Source organism: Caretta caretta, chromosome 6 (assembly GCF_965140235.1).
Source record: "Caretta caretta isolate rCarCar2 chromosome 6, rCarCar1.hap1, whole genome shotgun sequence".
Taxonomy (NCBI): Eukaryota; Metazoa; Chordata; order Testudines; family Cheloniidae; genus Caretta; species Caretta caretta.
Window position 1 is genome coordinate 66,683,810 of NC_134211.1, and position 23,242 is coordinate 66,707,051.

General features: G+C 42.7%; 1 protein-coding gene across 11 annotated transcripts in view; it reads right to left on the reverse strand.

The window, feature by feature from the left end:
- LOC125638864 (protein numb homolog) overlaps positions 1-23,242 on the reverse strand; it is a 273,102-nt gene that overhangs the window by 42,052 nt on the left and 207,808 nt on the right. For 10 of the 11 annotated variants that reach the window (XM_075129670.1, XM_048855104.2, XM_075129668.1 and 7 more), the window contains one exon: positions 9,775-9,917. In XM_075129670.1, coding sequence (XP_074985771.1) covers positions 9,775-9,900 — 126 coding nt within the window. In that variant the 5' untranslated portion in view covers positions 9,901-9,917. Of the gene's footprint in view, positions 1-9,774; positions 9,918-15,648; positions 15,671-23,242 lie in introns of those variants that run through there. The other variant, XM_048855106.2, reaches the window with a different exon arrangement.

Sequence of the window (23,242 nt, forward strand, 5' to 3'; positions counted from 1 at the left end):
TAAGTGGTAGTTGAAGGGAACACAGGAACATGAGGACAGTGGCTGATTTGCTACTGATGTCAAGCCCACTGGGGCCATAAAAGTAAGGCTATGATTTAATCATGGGTGTTTTTAGTAAAAGTCATGGACCGGTCATGGACCATGAGTTTTTATTTCTTACCTGTGACCTGTCCATGACATACCATAAATACCCCTGATTGAATTTTAGGGTGGGTGCTGCGGGGCGGATTCCAATAGGCCAGCAGCTGCTAGGGGGGAACCCTGGAGAGCCAGCAGCTGCCCCGGGACTGCTGCTCGGGTGGTCCCCAAGGCCAGCTGCCCAGAGTTGCCAGAGCAGCAGCTGCAGAACCACTTCAGCAGCAGCCAGCTGTTTGGGCAGCCCTGGGGTCAGCCACACTGGCCCCTGCAGTAGTCACAAAGCCCTACGTATAAGCTATTCATAAAGTGATCTTGGGCTTAAAAAGGTTGGAGACCACTGATTTACAGGTTTAGAAGATTATATTGGAGAGACTGGCATTATCTGAAAGGGGGCAGGAGAGCTTTATCCCAGAGTCCCAATATCTCTTTGCTCTATGGACTTTCCCTAGGCTCCTACATCAGCTTTCCCAGTCGTGGTACCTTAGTGCCCAGGAGAGCCAAGCTAGCAGTGCCATGTGTAGCCTTCTAGGCATCAATGTCCAAGTTACATGTAGCCATGGAGTCTATGAAGAGCAATAGCAGGTTGGCCAAGTAATTAGCTAATGAAAACTTTGACATGTGACTGGTATCTCATACCACTGAGTCACTACAACCAATAACATTGTTGCAGGCAAATTAGATACAGAGGAAGGGTGGCAGGTGGACGGGTCACCGCCATGACTGTGGATTCACAATTAAAGGTCTGTGCACAGTAGATATGAATAGCTTTGTATCTGATATGTTTAGAATACTATAATCAAAGAAATCTGTTACTGTATGATAGTGGTCTCCAACCTTTTTACACACAAGATCACTTTTTGAATTTAAGATCAACCCAGGATCTACCCCTTCCCTTCCCCGAGGCCCTGCCCCGCCCACTAGTGTCATTTGTGGTTTACAGATCCAAAATCCTTCAGGGATTGTCACAAATTAGTGTAACATTCTCAACTGTGGGGTGTGCGTTGGCTGAGTATGGGGCAGGGAGTTGGGGTGCAAGAGTGAGGGGTGTAAACTCTGGGAGGGAGTTTGGGTGCTCTGGGCTGGGGCAGGGAGTTGGGGTAGAGGATGGGGTGTGAGGTGCAGGCTCCCCGCAAAAAGTCCAGGGGCGCAGCAGAGCTCAGGCAGGCTGCTTGCCCGCCCTGGCCCCATGCCACTCCCAGAAGCGTCCAGCTGCTGGCATGCTGGCACATCTCTGCAGCCCCTGGGGCAGGAAGGAAGAGGCAGCGGGTCTCCATGCACTTCCTGTGCCCGCAAGCACCATCCCTGTAGTTCCCATTGGCCAGGAACCAGCCAATGGGAGCTGTGGGAATGGTGCAGCACACAGAGCCACCAGCTCCCCCGCTTCCCCTCCTCCCCCCGGGGGCTGCAGAGACAGGCCAGTAGCGAGCTGCTTCTGGGAGCAGCGTGGGGCCAGGCTGGGCAGGCAACCTGCCTGAGCTCTGCAGCGCCCCTGGACTTTTAGTGGCTCGGAGATCACAATCAACTGGCAGAGGCTCCAGGATCTACCAGTCGATCGTGATCAACGGGTTGGTGACCACTGTTGTATGGGGATAGCAGTAGTGTAAATGGTCAACTTAAGATCTTAATATAAAACTTATGCAGTCCATCCTTCCTCCCTCCCTCCCTGTTTTAGGGATCATTGAGCATGAAACAAAATTTCATCTCAGTCTCCCCACTAAATTGAGGGCTAGTTAGAAAGCTAAAGAAAAAATTGACTATGAAAATTCTGATATATTAATGATGCAGATGTAATTAAAAAATGAGTAAGTTGTCATCAACACAATGTGGAAAATCAAATATTGATGGAAAGCCTAAGTCTTTTGACACTAGCAGTATAGGATCCAATGTCAGAATGTAAACCCATTCTGTTCTCACTTTTATACAAAGTGGCAAAGTTTTGCATGTTTCTTTCACTTGGACCTTGCTGGTGAATATACCCTGTATTCTATTTGAATACTCTAAAATCTGAACACTTCCCTGTGATTGCTCTTGGAGTAAGTGCAACCCCAAAAGCCTTCTTAGGTGTGTTAAAATCAGAAACCACTCATCACAGAAAAGGATATAGTAAAAACGATGGATTAAACCCAGATATATCAGGCTGCTGAGCATTCTAGATTTACAAATAGGAAATCACTTATTACTGTCCTGTTTGACACATCCAATTGGATAAAAGCATTAAGAACGTGTAAAAATCTGATTTGTTTAGTTATGTGGGGAGGGAAATGACCTAATTTTTCTGATCTAAATTTCACAGACAAGTCACTCCAGAGTACACTTGTATGAATGAAAACTACTTACCCAGAAAGACCTTAGAAAAGGCATTTCAGAAAGAAAAAAAAGCTGTAATGTTGAATACTTTAGTCATTAAAACGGAAAACAGCTGCAAATTCTCAATGAGGTAGCATCTGCAGCATGAAAGCCTGTTTTTAAATGTGCATGTGTAAATTAATTTCACATTTTGTAATGGATATAAGTTTATGGAGTATGCATACAAGAATACATTTTATGAATTCTATCACTGAAATTAGAGGGTTTTTTTTTTAAACTACTACACTTCTACACTTTAAACTAATGAGAAGTGAGTCACAAGTGAAGTGAGTTTGTCTCTCCCTAGTACACTGCATATGTCTGGCAGTTTCTTCTCTACTCAGAGGTTAGATTCACTGTTGCAACATAGCATTCCTGTTGTACCTTTCCCATTTCCCTTCCTCTCCTACAGAACAGCCACCTCTGTAGGGGGGAAGTTTTGCACACCTTGGCATACAGACTTTCAACAGCATGTGGATTTAATATTAAGGGACAACTTTAAAGAGGTCTATGAACCAAATGACTTTTCCATTCCAAAAATATATTAATAGGATGTTAAGGTTGTGTATCTGAGGGGATACTCAGTCTGAAAGTCACATTTGTCTGAACATCTGGCACAATGGAGCCTTGATCCTGACTAGAGGCAGTAGGCTTTCCTGTAATATTATAAGCTCAGTTAATTAGAACACTTAAGTGTACAAAGTAAACAAATTGAAAATGAACCTTTCAATTTTAATAATCTTGACAGCACTATGCTCAGTTACTTCACTACCATAATACCACTCATGCACCCACCCTCCCCCTAGGGGCCTTTAATTTGGGAACAGAGGTCACACAGTGACAACATGTCCTTCTGAACAGGAAGGACTACCTTGCCCTCCGTGGACATCCACCCCAAGCACCTGCACCATGCTCTCTTGGGCCCAACGTGGAGCTATGATAATTGTAACTTTTTTGGTCTTTCTATTTTCCTTGAACATTCCATCAGAGCCAGAGGTAGAAAGGAACAAGTTCACAGAATTGAGACTCTGATAGTTCCATTACCATCTGAAGGACATAGCTTTACAGATTCCTATGGTGAACAAATTTCGCAGATGGGCCTATTGGGTTTTTAAAAGGCAAAGATGATCATAGAATCATAGGACTGGAAAGGACCTCAAAAGGTCAACTAGACCAGTCCCCTGCACTCAAGGCAGGACTACATATTATCTAGACCATCCCTGACAGGTGTTTGTCTAACTTGCTATTAAAAATCTACAATGATGGGACAACCTCCCTAGGCAATTTATTCCAGTGCTTAACCATCCTGACAGTTAGGAAGTTTTTCCTAATGTCCAACCTAAACCACCCTTGCTGCAATTTAAGCCCATTGCTTCTTGTCCTATCCTCAGTGTTTAAAGAACAATTTTTCCTCCCTCCTCCTTGTGACAACCTTTTATGTACTTAAAACTTATGCCCACCCACCCCCTAGTCTTCTCTTCTCCAGACTAAACAAACCCATTTTTTTCCCCCAATCTTCCTTCATAAGTCATGTTTTCTTTACTTTTTATAATTTTTGTTGCTCTTCTCTGGACTTTCTCCAATCTGTCCACATCTTTCCTGAAAATGTGGGGCCCAGAAATGGACACAATATTCCAGCTGAGGCCTAATCAGCGGAGTCATTCTTCCAGATAGATCCTCTGTCAACTGAGCTAGTCTGCCTATATGTTCAACTTCCCTGAAATACAAGAGCTCAAGAGTGATTATATATGATAAACCCATCTGAACAACAGACTCGTGCAGTAAGTATTTGCTTGTTATCCCCTGACAATTTACAAAGGCAACACTTGTGTGAGCCATTCTTCAGAAACCTGTTAATAAATGCCAGCAGGATCAATCTGCCTTCACTTCAAGAAATATCTTTTTAAATATTGTTTGCATGGGATTCTCTGTGGGGGTCACCTCCGCAAACTATAAAACCTGAATGTGCTTTCTTACATAGCCACTAATCCAAAGACTTTCACTTTAGAGGTGATTAGGAGCTGTGTATCCAACTTAAATTAAATTAAATTCCTAAAGACAGGATGAAATACTGACAATGTGTTTTACTGCATTTTATTGAAATAGTTTGGTCCTCGATTAACTTAATTTTGTAGAATGTTTTGCAATCTCTGAGATATAGAGAAAGGATATTTTTCTCATCTCTTCCTCCAAAAAATATTGCTAGCCCTGTTCACAAAAACATATCTTCACACTATGAGCATAAAAACAACTGAGTATTCAAATCCATTTCCAAAAACAAATTCATGTAAAAGGTAATAGATTAGTAGTTTCAATGGAATTCACTTTATGTTCATCTCTGGATCTAAAGCCACTCCAATCAATAGCGTGAATATCCCTATAGTTTTACTTGTTACAGATTTAGTCCCAAACGAGCAAATCCAGAGTCTTGAGATTATATCTTCCTAAAACATTTATGTTCTGGCCATTTAAGATTGTTTCTGGAAGAACATATAATTAATACTGCTCTTCAACCCCTTGGTCACTTATAGCCCTACCCAAATCCTTGCCCTTAACTATGCTCCCTACTAGTGAGCTTATAAATAAGGTTACGATTTAATATCACTGGTATTTTTAGTAAAAGTCATGCACAGGTCATGCGCAAGAAACGAAAAATCATGCCCGTAACCTGTCCATGACTTATACCAGAGGTTCTCAAACTGTGGTCCTTGGACCACCAGTGGTCCGCGAGCTCTATTCTGGTGGTCCGAGGATAGTTCCCTCTAAGGTGCATGTCTGGGCGGCTGCACACTAGAGAATGAAGGGCCACCCACCTAATTAGTGGAGCCATGCAGGTGTGGCTCCACTAATTAGGTGCCTGGATCCTGGAGAAGATGCACATGTAAGGTGAGATGGTGGCCTTGGGGCAAATAAGGGGTAGGTAGGAGGGGGCAGTGGGGTGAAAAGAGGGGTGGGGGGAATTTGGAATATGTAGGGCTGCGGCGGCCAGAAAAAGAGGTGACTTTCCCCAGTTCCAGGGCTGCGGCTGCCGGGGAGAGACCCCCCTCCTTCCAAGACCCAGCTCGGGGGCTGCCACAGCGAGGAGGAAAGGGCACATTCATCGCATTAGAAAAGTAAGACTACTGATATTAAAATATGAGTTGTGTGCTTTTATTTGTAGAACAAAAAAAGTTTATTCTTAAGGGTTTTTTTTATATAGCGCTTTCATCTAAAGCACTTTACAATAGTTAGCTAGCGGCACAAACATTTGGAAAGATCCTCAGCAATTTTCAAGTGGTCAGTGAAAAAAAAAGTTTGAGAACCACTGACTTGTACCATAAATATCCCTGATTGAACTGTGTGTGTGTTTTGGGGGGTGGCGACACCGCTACTCTGGCAACCGCCGGGGGGAGGAGCCCTGGAGGGCCCTTTGCCGCTCAGTCCACCCTGGGACCTCTGCCAGGAGCCACTGAGCTGAGGTTGCTCCCGTCTCCCCCAGAACTGCTGCTCAGCCGGTCCCCGGGGCCAGTCGCATTGGCTTCTGCTCGGGCAGTCCACAGGGCTGACTGCCAGGGGCCGCCAGAGCAGCAGTTGGTGTGGCTGGCTGCAGGACTGCCTAAGCGGTTGCTTGAGCGGCTGGTCCCAGGGACAGCTACGCTGGCCACTGCAGAAATCATGGATCCCTACTTATAAGCGTGGAAACTTATACATGCAGATAGGGGATAATATATTTCAATACTGAAGACTATACCTGTGATTATAAATATTACAAATCTGGAACTTTCCTGACAAAAAAGCACACTTAGTTAAGTTTCAGTTAAGTCATTGGGTGACTGGGCAACAAAATGGCAGATGGAATTCAATATTGATAAATGCATATTGAAAAACAATCCTAACTATACAGATAAAATGATGGGGTCTAAATTAGCTGTTACCATTCAAGAAAAAAGAACAGAGTCATTGTGCATAGTTCTCTGAAAACATCCACACACTCTGTGCAGCGACAGTCAAAAAAAAGTAACAAAGTTTAGGAATCATTAGGAAAGGGATAGACTGAAAATATATTGCCTCTACATAAATCTATGGTACGCCCACATCTTGAATACTGTGTGCAGATCTGGTTGCCCAGTCTCAAAAGATGTATTGGAATTGGAAAAGGTACAGAAAAAGGCAACAAAAATTATTAGGGGTATGGAACAGCTTCCATATGAGGAGAGATTTATAAGACTGGGACTTTTCAGCTTGGAAAAGAGACAACTAAGGGGGGATATGATAGAGGTCTATAAAATCAAGACTGGTGTTGAGAAAGTAAATAAGGAAGTGTTATTTGCTTCATCTCGTAACACAAAAACTAGGGGTCACCAAATGAAATTAATAGGCAGCAGGTTTAAAACAAACAAGAGGAAGTATTTCTTCACACAACGCACAATCAACCTGTTGAACTCCTTGCCAGAGGTTGCTGTGAAGGACAAGACTATAACAGGGTTCAAGAAAGAACTAGATCAGTTCATGGAGGATAGGTCCATCAATGGCTATTAGCCAGGATTGGCAGGGATTCAAAACTATGCTCTGAAGTGTCCCTAGCCTCTGTTTGCCAGAAGCTGGGAATGGGTCACTTGATGATTACCTTTTCTGTTCATTCCCTCTGAAGCACCTGGCATTGGCCGCAGGATACTGGACTGGATGGACCATTGGTCTGACCCAGTATGGCTGTTCTTATGTAAGGTTGCTGGACTGCATTTCTCACAAATGCAATCCGTAGAAAGCAATAACGTTAAGTCATTCAACCTCCCATCTCCATTCTATTTATCTGTTCTCCTTCTCAGTCTCAAACTGCCTCCTTTCACTTACCCACAAGAGCAGGGATAGCAATGGTGGGAGCTTTAGTGTAGCTAAGGTGCCAGCTGCCACCAGTCTTTTCTTTACCATCATGTTGCCTAGACTTGCTTTGAACAAGGTGAGCATGATAAAAGCCAACAGCAGCTTTAGGAAAAAAGACTAGTGCAGTTACAATTAACTATAGATTTAAGAATTTTAAATCTGACTACAACATTTACAAGAGGGTTCAGAGAAAGCCAACAGTGCTCTTAAATTTTCTATTTTCCTCTATATAGTCACAGACTTTTCTTAGTTCCCCATTCCAGAGCAAAAATGTCTACAAAGGAAGTAGAACTCCACGCAAGGTCAAAAAAGTAGAGCCAAATAGCTACATCTTACCCCTCCTCAATCTCTACATTTCATCCCATTTACAAAGAAAAGTTAGACAAATAGCAAACACTTTAATTGCCTTTAGTTAGCCTTTATGCTAGCAATAGGCCAATTTCCAAAACAGAGCTCAGTGATATAGATTAAATAATTGTTTAGCAATAATATTTTAAAAATACTAAACTCCATATAGCTTCAAGTTCTAAGTGTATGTTTTACTTCAGCACAGGATCTCTTACATCCTATTGTAACAACACTATGTGGATGATTCTCAGCTCTCTGTAAAATAAGCCTAATCCTTTTAAGACTCTGAATCCATCATCTTAATTGTTCAGTAACCTTTTGGGCATCTCAAAACAAAAGCTGATGGCAGAGTGAGGCAGCAGTATTGTCTCCACAGCATAAGTACACTTTAACACAAATGCTGTCTCTGCAACATTCACTTATGGGTTATTGAAATGGAAGGTCTTGTTTCTATTTTCACAGTGTATCAGACTGTTGGGATCTTTGGAAAAAAGGCAATTTTAAATGTTTTGTTCTACACTGATGTTCATCAGGAAGCAGGAACACCCATTTAGATATAAACCCATACACAACAGCACGCTTTCCTGAAGTACAGTGCATTATTGAACAGTCCCCAAGAATTGTCTGACAGGATGCTCTCCTTCAACTGGGCAAGGTTATATTCCTCTAAATAACAAAATATAGTTCCACCCACCAAACTAACAACTTCAAATTTGGTTTATCTTGTTTGCTCATAATGACATACTTCCTGCCTGTATCTGTTAAATACTGGTTACCATTCACTTTACATCCCAAAGCTAATAAACCATTTTCCATTACTGCCCATCTCAATGCATAGTGTACTGAGACACAATCAGAGCAATTTGCTACCAGCATCAATAGGTCTGGTTAACTTCTGCAATTAGAATTCAACTTCTCATCTTAAATCTGAATTTAAATATGAACTCTATTATACACCAGTGGAGCCAAGTAAGCCCGCACAGGGCAACCTACATGCATGAGAAGTATTTTAACTCAGTCATTTTTCCAGTAGGACCACCAAAATGGTTCAATTCTACAAGTTAGTTACAGCACAGATCAGGAAAACATGGCTCTGATAAAGCTCCAGCAACACTACATGATGTAAAGCAGTGGTTTCGAAATTTTTTGGATCGCACACTCCCAGCGCCAGCTCTAGGGAAGCCCGAAAAAAAAGAAGAAGAGCTGCTGCCAGCGTGCCGCCAAAGACGGAGCAGGGAGAGCCAGGCTGCCGCCGGCTTGCCACCAAAGAATCAAAGGCCCAGGAGCGCTGCCGCTGCACTGGTGGCGCTCCTCCGGTGGCGCTCCTCCTGTGCGCACCCCGCTTTGGAGACCACTGATGTAAAGGATCGTTTATTTGCTTACCTTTTTACCAGAGGGTAATCCCTTACTGTTACATTGTTTTTAATCTCTGGGAACACATGTCCAGAGAAAGGATTGGTGCATCTTATAATTCTATGAAACAAACATCTGCCACTACAACTAAAGACCCTAACTTGTAGCATAACACTTATGACATGTGAGAAGCTATTCATGCCAGTGCAACATGTAGTGATCACAGAAGCAGTTTCACTTTGAGTTAATCCAGATGCTCAACAGACTAGAAGTTAGGAGACATTCTAGCTTTTATACCTAGCCTCTTACAATATCTTATCAGAACTTTGAATCATGTGTGTGCTCTTCATGACAGCCCCTCCCTTCTAGTCTAAGGCTAAACCACAGCATTTAATATAGAAAAGCTTAACAAATAGTCGACATGCACATGCTTCAGAAGCCTCAGTATTTGGGGATACTATATATTACAGTTTCAAAGTAGCAGAAAACATCTGAACTATTTACTGCACAATGCCCTGTGTCTCTGAAAGGAGCCTTTAAAATGTCATTTTCCTTTCTGTGTACTGGCATGTAATCCTTCGGTGTCCAACACCTGAGAAGCTGACCAGTTTCTAGAGATTACTGTAGAGTTACTTAGGGTATGTCTATTCTGCAATAAAATATCCATTGCAACAAAAAGACTGACTGGGGTTCATGGGCTAGTACGAGATAAAGGCAGAAAACTCTTACCTTAACTGGAAAGCTGCATTTTCCAGTGCGAACCCCTTCTTCATCTGTTTGCCATTGGTGAGGCCTACTAGCCTCTGGGACATAAACATCTTTCTTTCGCCTAAAACTCTGTCGTAATTTGTTCATTTCTCAGTTTTCACGTCCTAGAGAAGAAAAATATATATTTCAGTAGGCATCAAAATTAAGTTTTTCCACAGTTTAGGCCCACCAATATCACTATATGTTATTATGCGAAGAATTTGTGCTTCTACAGAAATAGATGGAAGTCTCTCGAAGGAAAGTGGCTTAGTAAACAAGGAGCCAGCTAGAGATGGGATCTGAGAAGGCTCTGCTTGTATAAGAGCATTATGCTCAACTAGCCAACAGCAACATCAGATGGAGTAAAGTAATGGTAATCTAGAAGGAACAACCTTGACAGCCCCCTTCCATCCTGAAATTTCTCAACACCTCCAAAATGAAGTCTTCCTTTTGAGCAGGAGGTTTTAGAACGCAAACCAAACCAAACCAGGCAAGCCAGGCACATGCCTCTTTAGATCAAGGGGTGGGGATTGCGTGTCCAAATATGTGAGCTGAGGGGCTTTGGAAGCTCATTTCAAAAGCATTTTGAAAAGAGCACCACATAAAACTTATATGGAGAAAATTTCACAGTGGACATTTTTGCTTTCCAAGTAAAACTATTAGACACTGAGCTACATTGAAAATGATTCACTTTTGTCTGTGTTTACAATTCCTGACATCTAAACGGCTTAAAATCCTCAAAAACCACAGCTGTCACATAACTGAACACAGGAAGGGATTAAAAGTTAAAGAAACTTGCTGCCAACCTCACTCCTAGTTAACCTAGTTTTCAGAAGAAATGTCAACCCCTTTCCATCTGCCATCACTAAAGCACTCTGGCCATTCCAAATGACAAAAGGTCTGAGTTTTGTCATTAACTCCCCCGCCCCAAGCTTTGTGCAACTGTCACTTTTTGTTATAAATTAATATGGTAATTGAGCAAAGCAGTTCTCTATTGTTTTATATGGGTGTGGTGATATTAATAAACCCAGACAAAGGAAACAAAATTTTGGATTGCCAGTCGGTTTGTTTCCCTAGCATTCTTTATTTTCCTATAGCCTATTTTAAAAAGTGACACTGTCAAAATCATCATTTAAAGCTCTCTTTACTTTATCTTTATGATTCTAGCAATAAGACATCAAGCAGTATGCTTGTTCCTGGAATAGGGAATGCCTCATACTTCAATTTCATTGGAAGATTTAAAAAGCACTACAGATAAATTCCCAAGCCAGACTTCCTTCCTCATACCACCAAATAGTCTTCCTCTGCAACAATGACACTGTTTCCTAGGTTGGCCCTAGAAGATGAATCCTGAATCCTCAGAAACAAGAAAGAGCACTCATGGAGAATGACAATGGGGGAGGGAGGGAAAAGAAAGAACACAAGCATGGAACTAAAATTTCCATAGCTGGTTAATGCTAGCATTGCCAACTCTCAGAAATTTATCACAAGTCACATAAAATTTTGCTCCCTGCAGCAGGTGCTCGCAAAATGATGCGGAGACTTCCAGCCATCATGCAATTTGGGAGCAGAAGCCTGCACTCACCTTTTCCCTAAGAGCAACTCCCATTCCCTTCTCCCCAGCCCTGCAAATACCTACTGCTTCCATGATCCCTTCCTTCCTCCCCACTTGCCACAGCCAATCTTGACCCCTCCTCACCACTCCCCAGGCCTACTTTTGACTCCCCAACTTTGCTCCACACTCTCCCTGTTCCCAGCTCCTGCTTCTGATCACTGCCTTCCCACTGACACAGTCCAGGCACTGGCAGCTCCCTGCAATCTGGCCCCTCACATACCTTCCCTCCCCCTGCCCTAATGTCTCACCACTTACATGTTGGGCTGGTACTTACTATCCAAACCAAAGCCTCCACACTCTGGGCTTCTCAGCCAATACCTGCTGTCCTGAGCCTTCCCTGCAGCCACTGGCCCTCCCCACTCCCAAAGTACTTCTGTCCCCTAATCCCATTGAGTCCGCCACTGCTCCAGCCATACCCCCAGCCTGGGAAACTTCTTGGGGGGCGGGGTAGTTAATGGTCTTGATCCCCCTGCAGGCTTCTGGGGTTACTAACCAGCTTGTGCCTCCACCTCTGCCTTGGGGCCACCAAGGAAGCACAGTGTGTTCCCCCTGTCCCGCATCCAAGAGGGCACCATTGGAGAGGGGACCCCTCCCGTCCTGCAAGCTGGCACAGCTGGCTTCCACTTTTAAGCCGTTGAGTACTACCAAGCTTTGCCTCCAGGAGGGTGAGGAATTATTCCCTGGGGAGGGGGGTAGCCTAAATATGGGCAGGGATGCCACCTGTCACTGAGAAAAAGCTCCCATTTGTAACAATCTTCAAGCCCCCTTCCACCTGCACATAGGGGTCAACTGTGGGATGTGGCAATTTGGGGAATTTGTTTAAGCGTTTCTTATGAATTCCGGTTTATCTTATGAAATTGCTGTATCATGAAATGACTGCGTAAATGGAGTAATCCCTGTGCTGTCAGGCACAACCTTGACAGCTCCATTCAAGTGGGAACACCAAGGAAGGGCTGAAGACTAGGGAAACCAGCCAGGTGTGTCGGAACCGGTGTGGGGGCTGAGGGCCATGGCCCCATCATTTTTTACTCACCTTAAGGACAAGTGACCGGGAGCGGGGGCAGAGAGTAGTGAGTAGGCCTCAGGGGAAGAGGCAGCATGAGGGCGGGACCATGGTTTGGGCATCTGTCCCCCGCCCAAACATCTCTATGGAGCTTCCGGCACTCCTGAAACCAGCCCCACAAAATTGGTCTGTAGTGTGGGGGTTTGGACCAAGGGAATTTTCTCAGGAAGCAGAAGAAAAAGGTCTTAAAAGCAACAGAGCCTGAGGATACATCTACACTGCAAACAAACACACACTCCACAGAAACGAGTCTCAGAGCCCAGGTCAACTGATTTGGGCTTGTGTGGCTTACGCGAAGAGGCTAAAAATAGTAATGTAGACGTTCCACTTGGCTGGAACCCAGTGTCTGAGACCCACCCCCACACTGTTGTATATATAGCTATTTTTAGAGCATGAGCCCTGCTGCTCCATATCTGTCAACTAGGTGGAGACACACACTAGGTGTAGACATACCCACAGAGATAAAAGGAAGCTTAAGCTGGAGACGGGAACAGGCATCCTATTTCTCTGTGGGACCAGTTGAGGAAGAATTAAACTAGCTGCACTGAAGAGACACTCACCATGACTCAGAGGGGAAGCCATGTATAAAAAGCATGATCCTGGACGACTCAGATGACTCTGACCTAAGCCCAAAGAATGCTTGAGTGCGGAAGAAACTAAGGCAGAAAAATCTATAGGTGTTGTGTCTAGGTATGTATAGATCTTGTTCTAGCTGAAGTAAAGAGTGACTGGGTTTTGGACTCCTTACATAGCCTACGTTTGCTTTCCCTGTCATATGTCCCTGAAGAGGTGAACTATAAATCTGGAACTGGCAAGGTTGGAACTCTAGGAAAGGGTATGCCTAAGGTACTGGTGGGTCTGCACTAGTTCTGGAGGTCTAAGGCAGCTGGGACATGAGGTCCCATTTCTATACAGAGGTCACAGAACCTGTGCCCAGGAAACGTGCTAATCAGGTCAAGGAAAGAGTGCTGCTCCCTATTCAGGCCAAGGGAAACATAAAAGAGCACAAGGGTCCAGTTTGGTGGGACCCAAATACAGCAATCTGGTGACTATCCAGCTAGTGAAGCTTTACCAGGGCTGTGTAATGGGGATGGGAGGTAATCCCTTCCTTTTCTCAGTGGGGAGGGGTGTGTGCGTGTGTGTGTAAGTGAAAAAAAAGGTAAAATCCTCCATCTGCCATATGTCTTGTGGGGGCAAGGGAGTTTCCCTCCCTACTCACTCTACCCCACTATCTTGGGGGGTAAGTCTGATTCCTCCATCCACCACTGTCTTAGAGGACAGCACATTGTTATGGGGACAACATAAGAATGGCCCTACTGGGTCAGGAAAAAGGTTCATCTAGCCCAGTATCCTGTCTTCCGACAGTGGTCAATACCAGGTGCCCCAGAGGGAATGAACAGAACAGTTAATCATCAATTGATTCATCCTTGGTCACACACTCCCAGTTTCTGGCAAACAGAGGCTAGGGACACCATCCCTGTCCATCCTGGCTAATAACCATTGATGGACCTACCCTCCATGAACTTATCTACTTCTTTTTTTAACCCAGTTATAGTCTTGCCCTTCACAGCATCCTCTGGCAAAGAGTTCCACAGGTTGATTGTGTGTTGTGTGAAGAAATACTTCCTTTTTTTTTAAACTGCTCCCTATTAATTTCATTTGGTGACCCCTAGTTCTTGTGTTGTGAGAAGGAGTAAACAACACTCCCTTATTAAATTTCTCCACACCAGTCATGATTTTATAGACCTCTATCATATCCCCCCTTAGTCATCCCTTTTCCAAGCTAAAAAGTCCCAGTCTTATTAATCTCTCCCCATATGGCAGCCATTCCATCCCCCTAATCATTTTTGTTGCCCTTTTCTGAATTTTTTCCAATTCCAATATATCTTTTTTGAGATGGGGCGACCACATCTGCACGCAGTATTCAAGATGTGGGCGTACCATGGATTCATATAGAGGCAATATGATATTTTTTCATCTTATTATCTATCCCTTTCATAATGATTCCCAACATTTTGTTTGCTTTTTTGACTGCCACTGCACACTGAGTGGATGTTTTCAGAGAACTATCCACAATGACTCCAAGATCTCTTTCTTGAGTGGTAACTGCCAATTGAGACTCCATCATTTTATATGTATAGTTGGGATTATGTTTTCCAATGGAGGTACTTCAATATATCGTCTCTGCAATCATGATTCCTCACCCAGCAGCTACTTGAAACAACATTGTCCTCATTGCTCTTTCCTCTCCCAAAAGTCTCCTTAATTTTAATAAATATGCAAGAGTTAGTAGAATTGTGCTTATCAAACACACTGGGAGTAAGCAAGGAGAGTTCAAAAATCAGATCAAAAGTGATTTAATCATTAAAGAATTTCATGATGGGGGGTTGATTTGATTTTTGAATTTGTGTTTGGCAAAACTGTAAAGCAGTTTGGTAGTAAAAACAATTTTAACAGCAGAGGAAAAGTGTGAACTAGTATGTGATTTAACTAGAGCAACATCAAACATGAATTTGATTAGCTAAAAATAAAACAGAATGTGGAAATGAGTGCACCCTCAGCACCTGCGTGCAAAGAGATCACATTTCTTATCACAAACTCTGCTGATGCTATTGACAAAGTCAATCACTCCAAACAAGTAACTCCTCCACATTCATGAAGTCCTAACTAGGTAAGTTCAAAGTTCTTTAAATAATAAAAGAATGCTGAGTGTGCAAAGCAAACTGCAGAACAGTTCTAAAGAGGATAGTAGAGTAACATTAACTTAGAATTTTGTATTACACATGAAAACCACCTTTAAGATAAAAAACATGCAGATTAAGAATTCCAGCCTCAAGAGCCTTAGGGAATATGAATTTCTATAGGAGTTTGGCCAGCCCAGGTCATCTGACTATTTTGTCCAGGGATTATTTTGTACTAAGAGGCAGAGTTAACCAATAACCACAGGAGGAGGACTGGTTGAGTTTTCCATCTCAACTGTTGCTAGAAGATTAGTTCAAAACAATTTTTCATGAAAGTGTCTTTCAGTAGAAATTTTAATTTTCTGTCAGAAACCCAAATACGCCAAACCCCAAAATATTTTGGGCAAACAATTATTTTGTTTGCCACACTGCCTCATAGAAGTTGTACTTCGGTTACCTCATCTCCCCCATTCTCCTCTGTGGATCAGGCCCCCTACCTGGATTTCTCCCATCAGCTATGGGACTCCATGATGCACTTCCTCCACCAAGATGGGAGACTGGTGCATCATTGCAACCAGATTTATTTCAGCCAGAAAACAGCCTACAGAGGAGAAAGGGAACATGAGGCCCCTGAACTACATCTCCCTTGAGGAACTAGGGTAGCATTTTCACCAAAAATATTAACGTTTTGTGCAAAAAAAACAAGTCCATTTCCCAGTGAGCTCTATGATCATGTGCTTTCACAACTTAGTTTCAGGAATTGAAATGGACTCTTTACAGCAGGGGCGGGCAAACTTTTTGGCCTGAGGGTCGCGTCAGGTTTCTGAAATTGTATGGAGGGCTGATTAGGGGAGGCTGTGTCCCCCCAAACAGCCAGGCATGGCCCGGCCCCTGCCCCCTATCCGACTCCCCTGCTTCTCACCCCCGGGTACCCTTGCCCCATCTACCCCCTCCCTTCTCCCTGACCTCCCCCTGCCCTTAACTACCCCCCACCACCCCACTCAATCCCCCCCCACCTGACTGCCCCCCCTCCGGGACGCATACCCCATCAACCCCCCCTGCTCCCTGTCCCGACCACCCCCCGCTGCCCCATCCAACCCCTCCTCTCCTTCCTGACTGCCCCCGAGACCTCTGCCCCCATTCAACCCCCATTCCCTGCCCTCTGACTGCCCCGACCCCTATCCACGCCCCTGACCACCTCCCAAACTCCCATGCCCTCTATCCAACCCCCACCCTGCTCCCTGCCCCCTTACCACGCTGCCTGGAGCACTGGTGGCTGGCAGCGTGGCTGCACCAGGACAGGCAGCCGTACTGTGCCACGCAGCACAGAGCACCGGGTCAGGGCGGGCTCTGTCCAACTAGTCAGAACAACCACTTGCCCCAACAAAGAAAAACAATGAAAAATTGAAAGAAGCTGAACTGTTATCAGAATTGCTCGACAGCCCAAAGCAGTTTGTCCTACAAACAGCCACCTGATTGGCAATGCACGTCATCCCCGGTCCCATCCGATTTAAAATTATTATAGCTAATGTTAAAAAATTATATAGTACACAGGTTAAGAAAAGTGTGTCTGTACATCTAGGTAAAGTGCTTAGATTTACTAAGATGTTAAATAAGCAATTCAAGTGACCAAAGAGATTGAAGTGTTCTCCGACTGGTTTTTGAATGTTATAATTCTTGACATCTGATTTGTGTCCATTTATTCTTTTACGTAGAGACTGTCCAGTTTGACCAATGTACATGGCAGAGGGGTATTGCTGGTATACGATGGCATATATCACATTGGTAGATGTACAGGTGAACAAGCCTCTGATAGTGTCACTGATGTGATTAGGCCCTATGATGGTGTCCCCTGAATAGATATGTGGACACAGTTGGCAACGGGCTTTGTTGCAAGGATAGGTTCCTGGGTTAGTGGTTCTGTTGTGTGGTTGCTGGTGAATATTTGCTTCAGGTTTGGGGGCTGTCTGTAAGCAAGGACTGGCCTGTCTCCCAAGATCTGAGAGAGTGATGGGTCATCCTTCAGGATAGGTTGTAGATCCCTGATGCATTGGAGAGGTTTTAGTTGGGGGCTGAAGGTGATGGCTAGTGGCGTTCTGTTATTTTCTTTGTTGGGCCTGTTCTGTAGTAGGTAACTTCTGGGTACTCTTCTGGCTCTGTCAATCTGTTTCTTCACTTCAGCAGGTGGGTATTGTAGTTGTAAGAATGCTTGATAGAGATCTTGTAGGTGTTTGTCTCTGTCTGAGGGGTTGGAGCAAATGCGGTTGTATCGTAGAGCTTGGCTGTAGGCAATGGATCATGTGGTGTAGTCTGGATGAAAAAACTTCAAAAACAGACTCCAACAAGAGACTGCTGAATTGGAATTAATTTGCAAACTGGATACAATTAAACTAGGCTTGAATAAAGACTGGGAGTGGATGGGTCATTACACAAAGTAAAACTATTTCCCCATGTTTATTCACAACCCCCCCCCTCCGCCCCCAGTTCCTCAGATGTTCTTGTCAACTGCTGGAAATGGCTCACCTTGATCACTACAAAAGGTTCCCCCCCCCCCCCCCCCCGGTAATAGCTCGCCTTACCTGATCACTCTTGTTACAGTGTGTATGGTAATACCCATTGTTTCATGTTCTCTGTGTATATAAATCTCCCCACTGTATTTTCCACTGAATGCATCCGATGAAGTGAGCTGTAGCTCACGAAAGCTTATGCTCAAAAAATTGGTTAGTCTAAGGTGCCTCAAGTCCTCCTTTTTTTCATAGAAATGACATTCTTAAAAATCAAGGTGATTACCCCATAAAATAAATACAGACCAGTTCCCCACTAAATCCCAAGTTTCTACAAACTAATCAGAGGTTAAGTTCAAAAGTTATCCAAGATGATGAGCCAATTTAAAAATTATTTCATTTTATTTTGTGCACTTGGAATATAGTCAGTTTCACTGTTATGTAATGTCAGTTAGCCCGTAAACTTCCCCTTTCCATAGGTCTTTCACACAGCAACAGACAGAGGAAAAATCTGCAAAGGCAACTATAAAAATGAAAAAGTTGGCAGAGTGACTCTGGCAGGTCTGGCGTGGGCACCTGAAACTACTTTTGAACTTTAGTAGAGTTTAAATTAGCAGCCTTACAAGTGTCCTCATTCAGAGAGCAACTAGTTAAATTCTCATTTTGAAGGACTACACAGCCAACCACAAATCTGACGAAGATTTAATTTCATGAATTCTAACATGAACCAGGGATAGTCAAGCCACATACAAATAACACTTTTTCCACTTGGACTGTAAAGGGATATGATCCATTTTAGACCAAGTCTTCGATCATGGGTAAGGTTTGTGAAACTGTTCAGGGTGCTTGGTACCACCTGTTGCCCCACCCATGGATTAAACAAATACTGAATGTTTTCCAGATCCCTTTGATCAAAATACAAACAGGTCATATAAGGGTACAAAGTACCAATGAAGTCTTTAGCCAATAGAAAAGTAATTAGGAAGGTCATGTGAGAGGAAGCTCCCTGTGCAATCCTCCTGTTTTGCAAGGGAAACCAGCCTTTTCAAGTATAAGTCCCTTGAAGAAAATAGGTCAGATTCACTCACCTGTCCGACTCCTAAAGTAAACAAATTTCAACTAATAGAAAAAACAAGGTTTAAAAAACAGTTTTTGTTGAAAGGATTCTTCTGGAACTGCATTACTAGTCTAGCCTCCAAATTACATTGCAAGTCCGTGCACATTTTACGATAGGTCTTTCTTTAAAGCAAGTCAAGAAAAAAAAACTGCAGTTTTGGTTACACCAATTTTAAGTGACGCCCATGCCCAGTAAATAAATAATGCACTGCCACCTATCAGTGGATCTTTTTTGATAGCTAAATTAACATATACCATCTCTAGCATAGAGTGACAGGTATGCTGCCCAGAAATTAAAATCTAAATAAGAGTTGGAGCAACAATCACACTCTATTATTTTGTCTATAATATGCTTTGTACCAGAGACACTCAATGTTAGGTGTAAGATAGTCAGAAGTTTGGAAATAAGTACTTTTTGCTGCTTTCTTTCAAAGTCATCTGACATTTCTGAGCCAAGAGGAGATACAAACTGTTGCAATCTCACTGAGAATCCGGCAAGGGTGGTTCTACTTGTGTAACTGATTTAGAAGGGAAAAAACACTTGAGACACATTCTTCTACATTGTTAGGAAGATTTGCATCCCAACATAAGCCTTGTGGTCTGTGTTTTTGCCTGTAATAAGGTGTGGCCAATATCTGATATCTCAAGTTTCATGGAAATGATATTAGACTCCACAAAGCTTTCAGGATTTTAGTATGCAATCAATATTGCAGAATAAGTAAACATATGAAAAAATATGCATGTATTTCTGGTTTTCCAGATTTCACATTTTAATCTACAAAGAGTTTATAAGGTAAAGCAACAACCAAAGTGTGCTACATAGTCTCTTATAGAACCTAAAGTTTATTGTTGGTGCTTTAATATTACTAGAACAGGGGTGGGCAAACTTTTTGGCCTGAGGGCTACATCGGGGTTCCAAAACTGTATGGAGGGCCGGGTAGGGAAGGCTGTGCCTCCCCAAACAGCCTGGCCCCTGCCCCCTCCCACTTCCCGCCCCCTGACTGCCCTGCTCAGAACTCCCCACCCATTCAACCCCCCTGCTCCTCATCCCCTGACTGCCCCCTCCCAGGATCCCCTACCCCTATCCAACCCCCCCTGCTCCCTGTCCCGACTGCCCCCCTGAACCTCAGCCCCATCCAACCCCAGCTGATCCCTGTGCCCAGTGCCGCCCCAGGACCCTCTGCCACTTATGCTAAAATACTAAAATACTAAAAAGGCACAACAATAAAAAGTTTGATCAGTATATAAAATATATATTAAAAAACAGTCAATTTAATAATTTCAGAACTATTTGCTTTTCAATACAATTCCAGAATCTCCACAGTTTAAAGGAATTGAATAAAACTTTGTTTTCCTGTAAGAGACAGATATAAGCTAAAGAAAATGTTATAACCAGGTTAGAATAATAGTTTGCCTCCAGCCACATTGGGTTGCTAAACTGTTTTTCCCCTCTACAAGAGCACTTAAGCCACTCTTAAACATGGTTGTGATACATGGTGGTTCTCTCTTTTTAGTTGAGTCTGTAATGGAGTTTAGATGTGGGGAAGGGATAGCATCAGTTTGTCCCACACTATTGGGAAAGTGAACCCTTATTACAATTACATTTTATCAGCATCACTGCAATTATTCTCCAGTGCAAGAATTGTGTGAAAGAATCTGTCCTTGCTTTTTATACCAAAATCACACTCTTTTTGTATGCTTTTCAGTGCTGAGTTTTGTTTTGAATTAGTTTATTCTTTCTGGAGGCTTGGATACTGTAAAATCTAATTAAATCCAGCTCTGTCACACTGATGAAAATGGAAGGATGCACCATATGAGCACTCTCTCACTAAAGCATAGCAGTCCTACTTACACATCACAGTATGACTAACCACATTATACATTACAGGACTTTCCAACCCATTTACCCTTTCATTACTAAATTAAAATCCAATAATGTACATACTGGGGCAAACTTTCTGCTCTAAGATGACAAAACATTTGCCCTTCTCTCCATTTTAATAGTATACTGGTTTAACAAATCTCAATCAAATCTTTAAATATGTTTTGTATTTGGCTTTGAAATAGTAAAGTACTTTTGCTTTTCATTTGGGTTGGGGGGACCAAACCAGTAATGGGTACACAATTAAGGGAGCAATCCTAAGTAACACTGTTTTGGTAGTAGCGGGTTGCACATAATGATTTTTGGGAGATCAAAAATAACCTCAGGACTCTTGCTGCTCACAGAGCTGAAGACTGCACAGGTTATAGAACTATATTCAGATCAAAGGAATGGGGTACTCTGGCAGAAGACTGCATGAGACTACTCATGAAAGATTGATGGTGGCTGTAAAGCACCCCAGACACCAACATCCACATATGAATTCTGGGAGCAGGGGAAGAGTAAGTGAACTCTGTCCAGGCTGGACCTAGGTAGAACTGAAGAGCCTACGCTTAAAGTCTCACTGTGAGAACATAGAAACAGATGGTAAAATAAACACAGTTGACTGGTCTAGTCCCATTTCCTTTATGACATACCAAATAATTGATCATTACTTGAACTTTGCAAAATGCTAACAATCAATAGCAACTATGGATACGAATACGATTATTATTTCCTAAAATTTTAGGATTTTGTTATTAGGTTATTAAACGTTAAACTAATTCAGCATCAATGGCAATGCGTTAAAATACCGGTAGCTACCTGGCATCCTGCCCCAAAACTAGGAATGTCATACTCAATACATCTGAATAATCATATAAGCATCCACAGATTGTCAATCTGTAGGTGGAGCAAGCAATGAGTTGGCAGATTTAAATATGCATTCAAACTAATTCAGGCTCAACATTTAATATTCCATAAGAGTGATATTTGAAAATGTCAGCAGAGACATAATGCAAAAAATTACTCCAGACCTTCATATATTGGTCTGTCAGGAGAAACACAGGTTTACAAGAGACCTTTAATATGCTTCTTGCAAGATAAATAGAGGATTAAATGCACTGTAGATGTAACAACTATTTCATTTACATATTGAAGCCAGTTGCCCACTTGAACCTATGCAGAAAAAGGAGTTCAGCCAGTGAGAGAAAACCCAAAAGCTATCCAGTAATTACTATTCTGAAGCAATGTCCCAAATTATTAGATTCGACTATTTTTGCAAACCCAGTGACATATGGTCCTGTATGACTCACTCCCATCTCAAAGAGGGAATTTATTAGAGAAGCAATCTTCTTGCTTTATATGAAATATACCTCAAATATTTTCCCAGACAGATAGCTATACAGTGTGCTGTAGAAGCTGCCAGATCCATCAAATGTTGAAAAGTAATTTGGTTTTAATTAGCATCCATTTTAGCATCTAAAATGGACGTAAAAATCTTACCTCTGATCTTTGCTTAGCCTTTTGGGAAGCAGTAAGCGAAGTAAAAAAGAGTTGAGTGGGCAAGAACCATACATGCATTATTAAACATCTTTCCTGGGATTGTGATACAGCCCCACGTGAGCTGAACAGCAAACCAACAACAAATTCTACAATAAAAATCCCCATTTGACCCACTGAGAGTTTGGTCTGGTAAAAAAGTCACATATGCATGAGAAATAGGAAATCAAATGCAGACGAGAGAGTTAAGGATCTCCATGAAAACGTAACATTTCCTGACTAGTCAAAAAAGTGCCTCTTTAAAATAATTACTTTTCAGAGCAGCACCAAATACACAAAAGGATAAGGGAGAACAAAGTGTGGTAATTTCTGTAATCAAAGTCTTTACTACCCCTAACTCCTTTACCTTACAAAGCCAGGGAGAACAAGCTCAATTTTATTTCATCTCATGAATCAGAATTGTTTGTTAAATTTAAATTATGTAGACCCATGGAATACCTTTGAAGGCAATGGTGTTGTGTAGGTGCCACAAATGGCATAATTTGGCCTGCAGAACCATTATTAATGTGAAAAGATGGAAACAACCCAGCATGAATCAAGAACCAGGCCATGTCTACACTACAAAAAGTTTTGTATGCATGGCTATAACAGTCAGGGGTGTGAAAAAACTACATAAAAGCTGATATAGCTATGCCAGCAAAACACCCACTGTAGACACAGCTATGCCAACAAACAGTGCTTCTGTCAGCATAACTGATGTCGTCCAGGGAACAAAACCTCTGCATCCACACTAAGGGGCTCTACTAACACACAGAAAACATCTGCTTAAAGTGCAGTGGCATTCAAAAAAAATAATGTTAGGAACCATTAGGAAGGAGATAGATAAAACAGAAAAAATCATCATAATGCTACTATATAAATCTGTTGTGTGCCCATACCTTGAATACTGCATGCAGTTCTGGTTGCCTTGTCTCAAAAAAAATAAAGATTAAAACTGGAAAACAGAGAAGGACAACAAAAACAAGTAGGGGTAAGGAACAGCTTCCGTATGAGGCGAGATTAAAAAGACTGGGACTGTTCAACTTGGAAATGACGACTAAGGGGAGATAT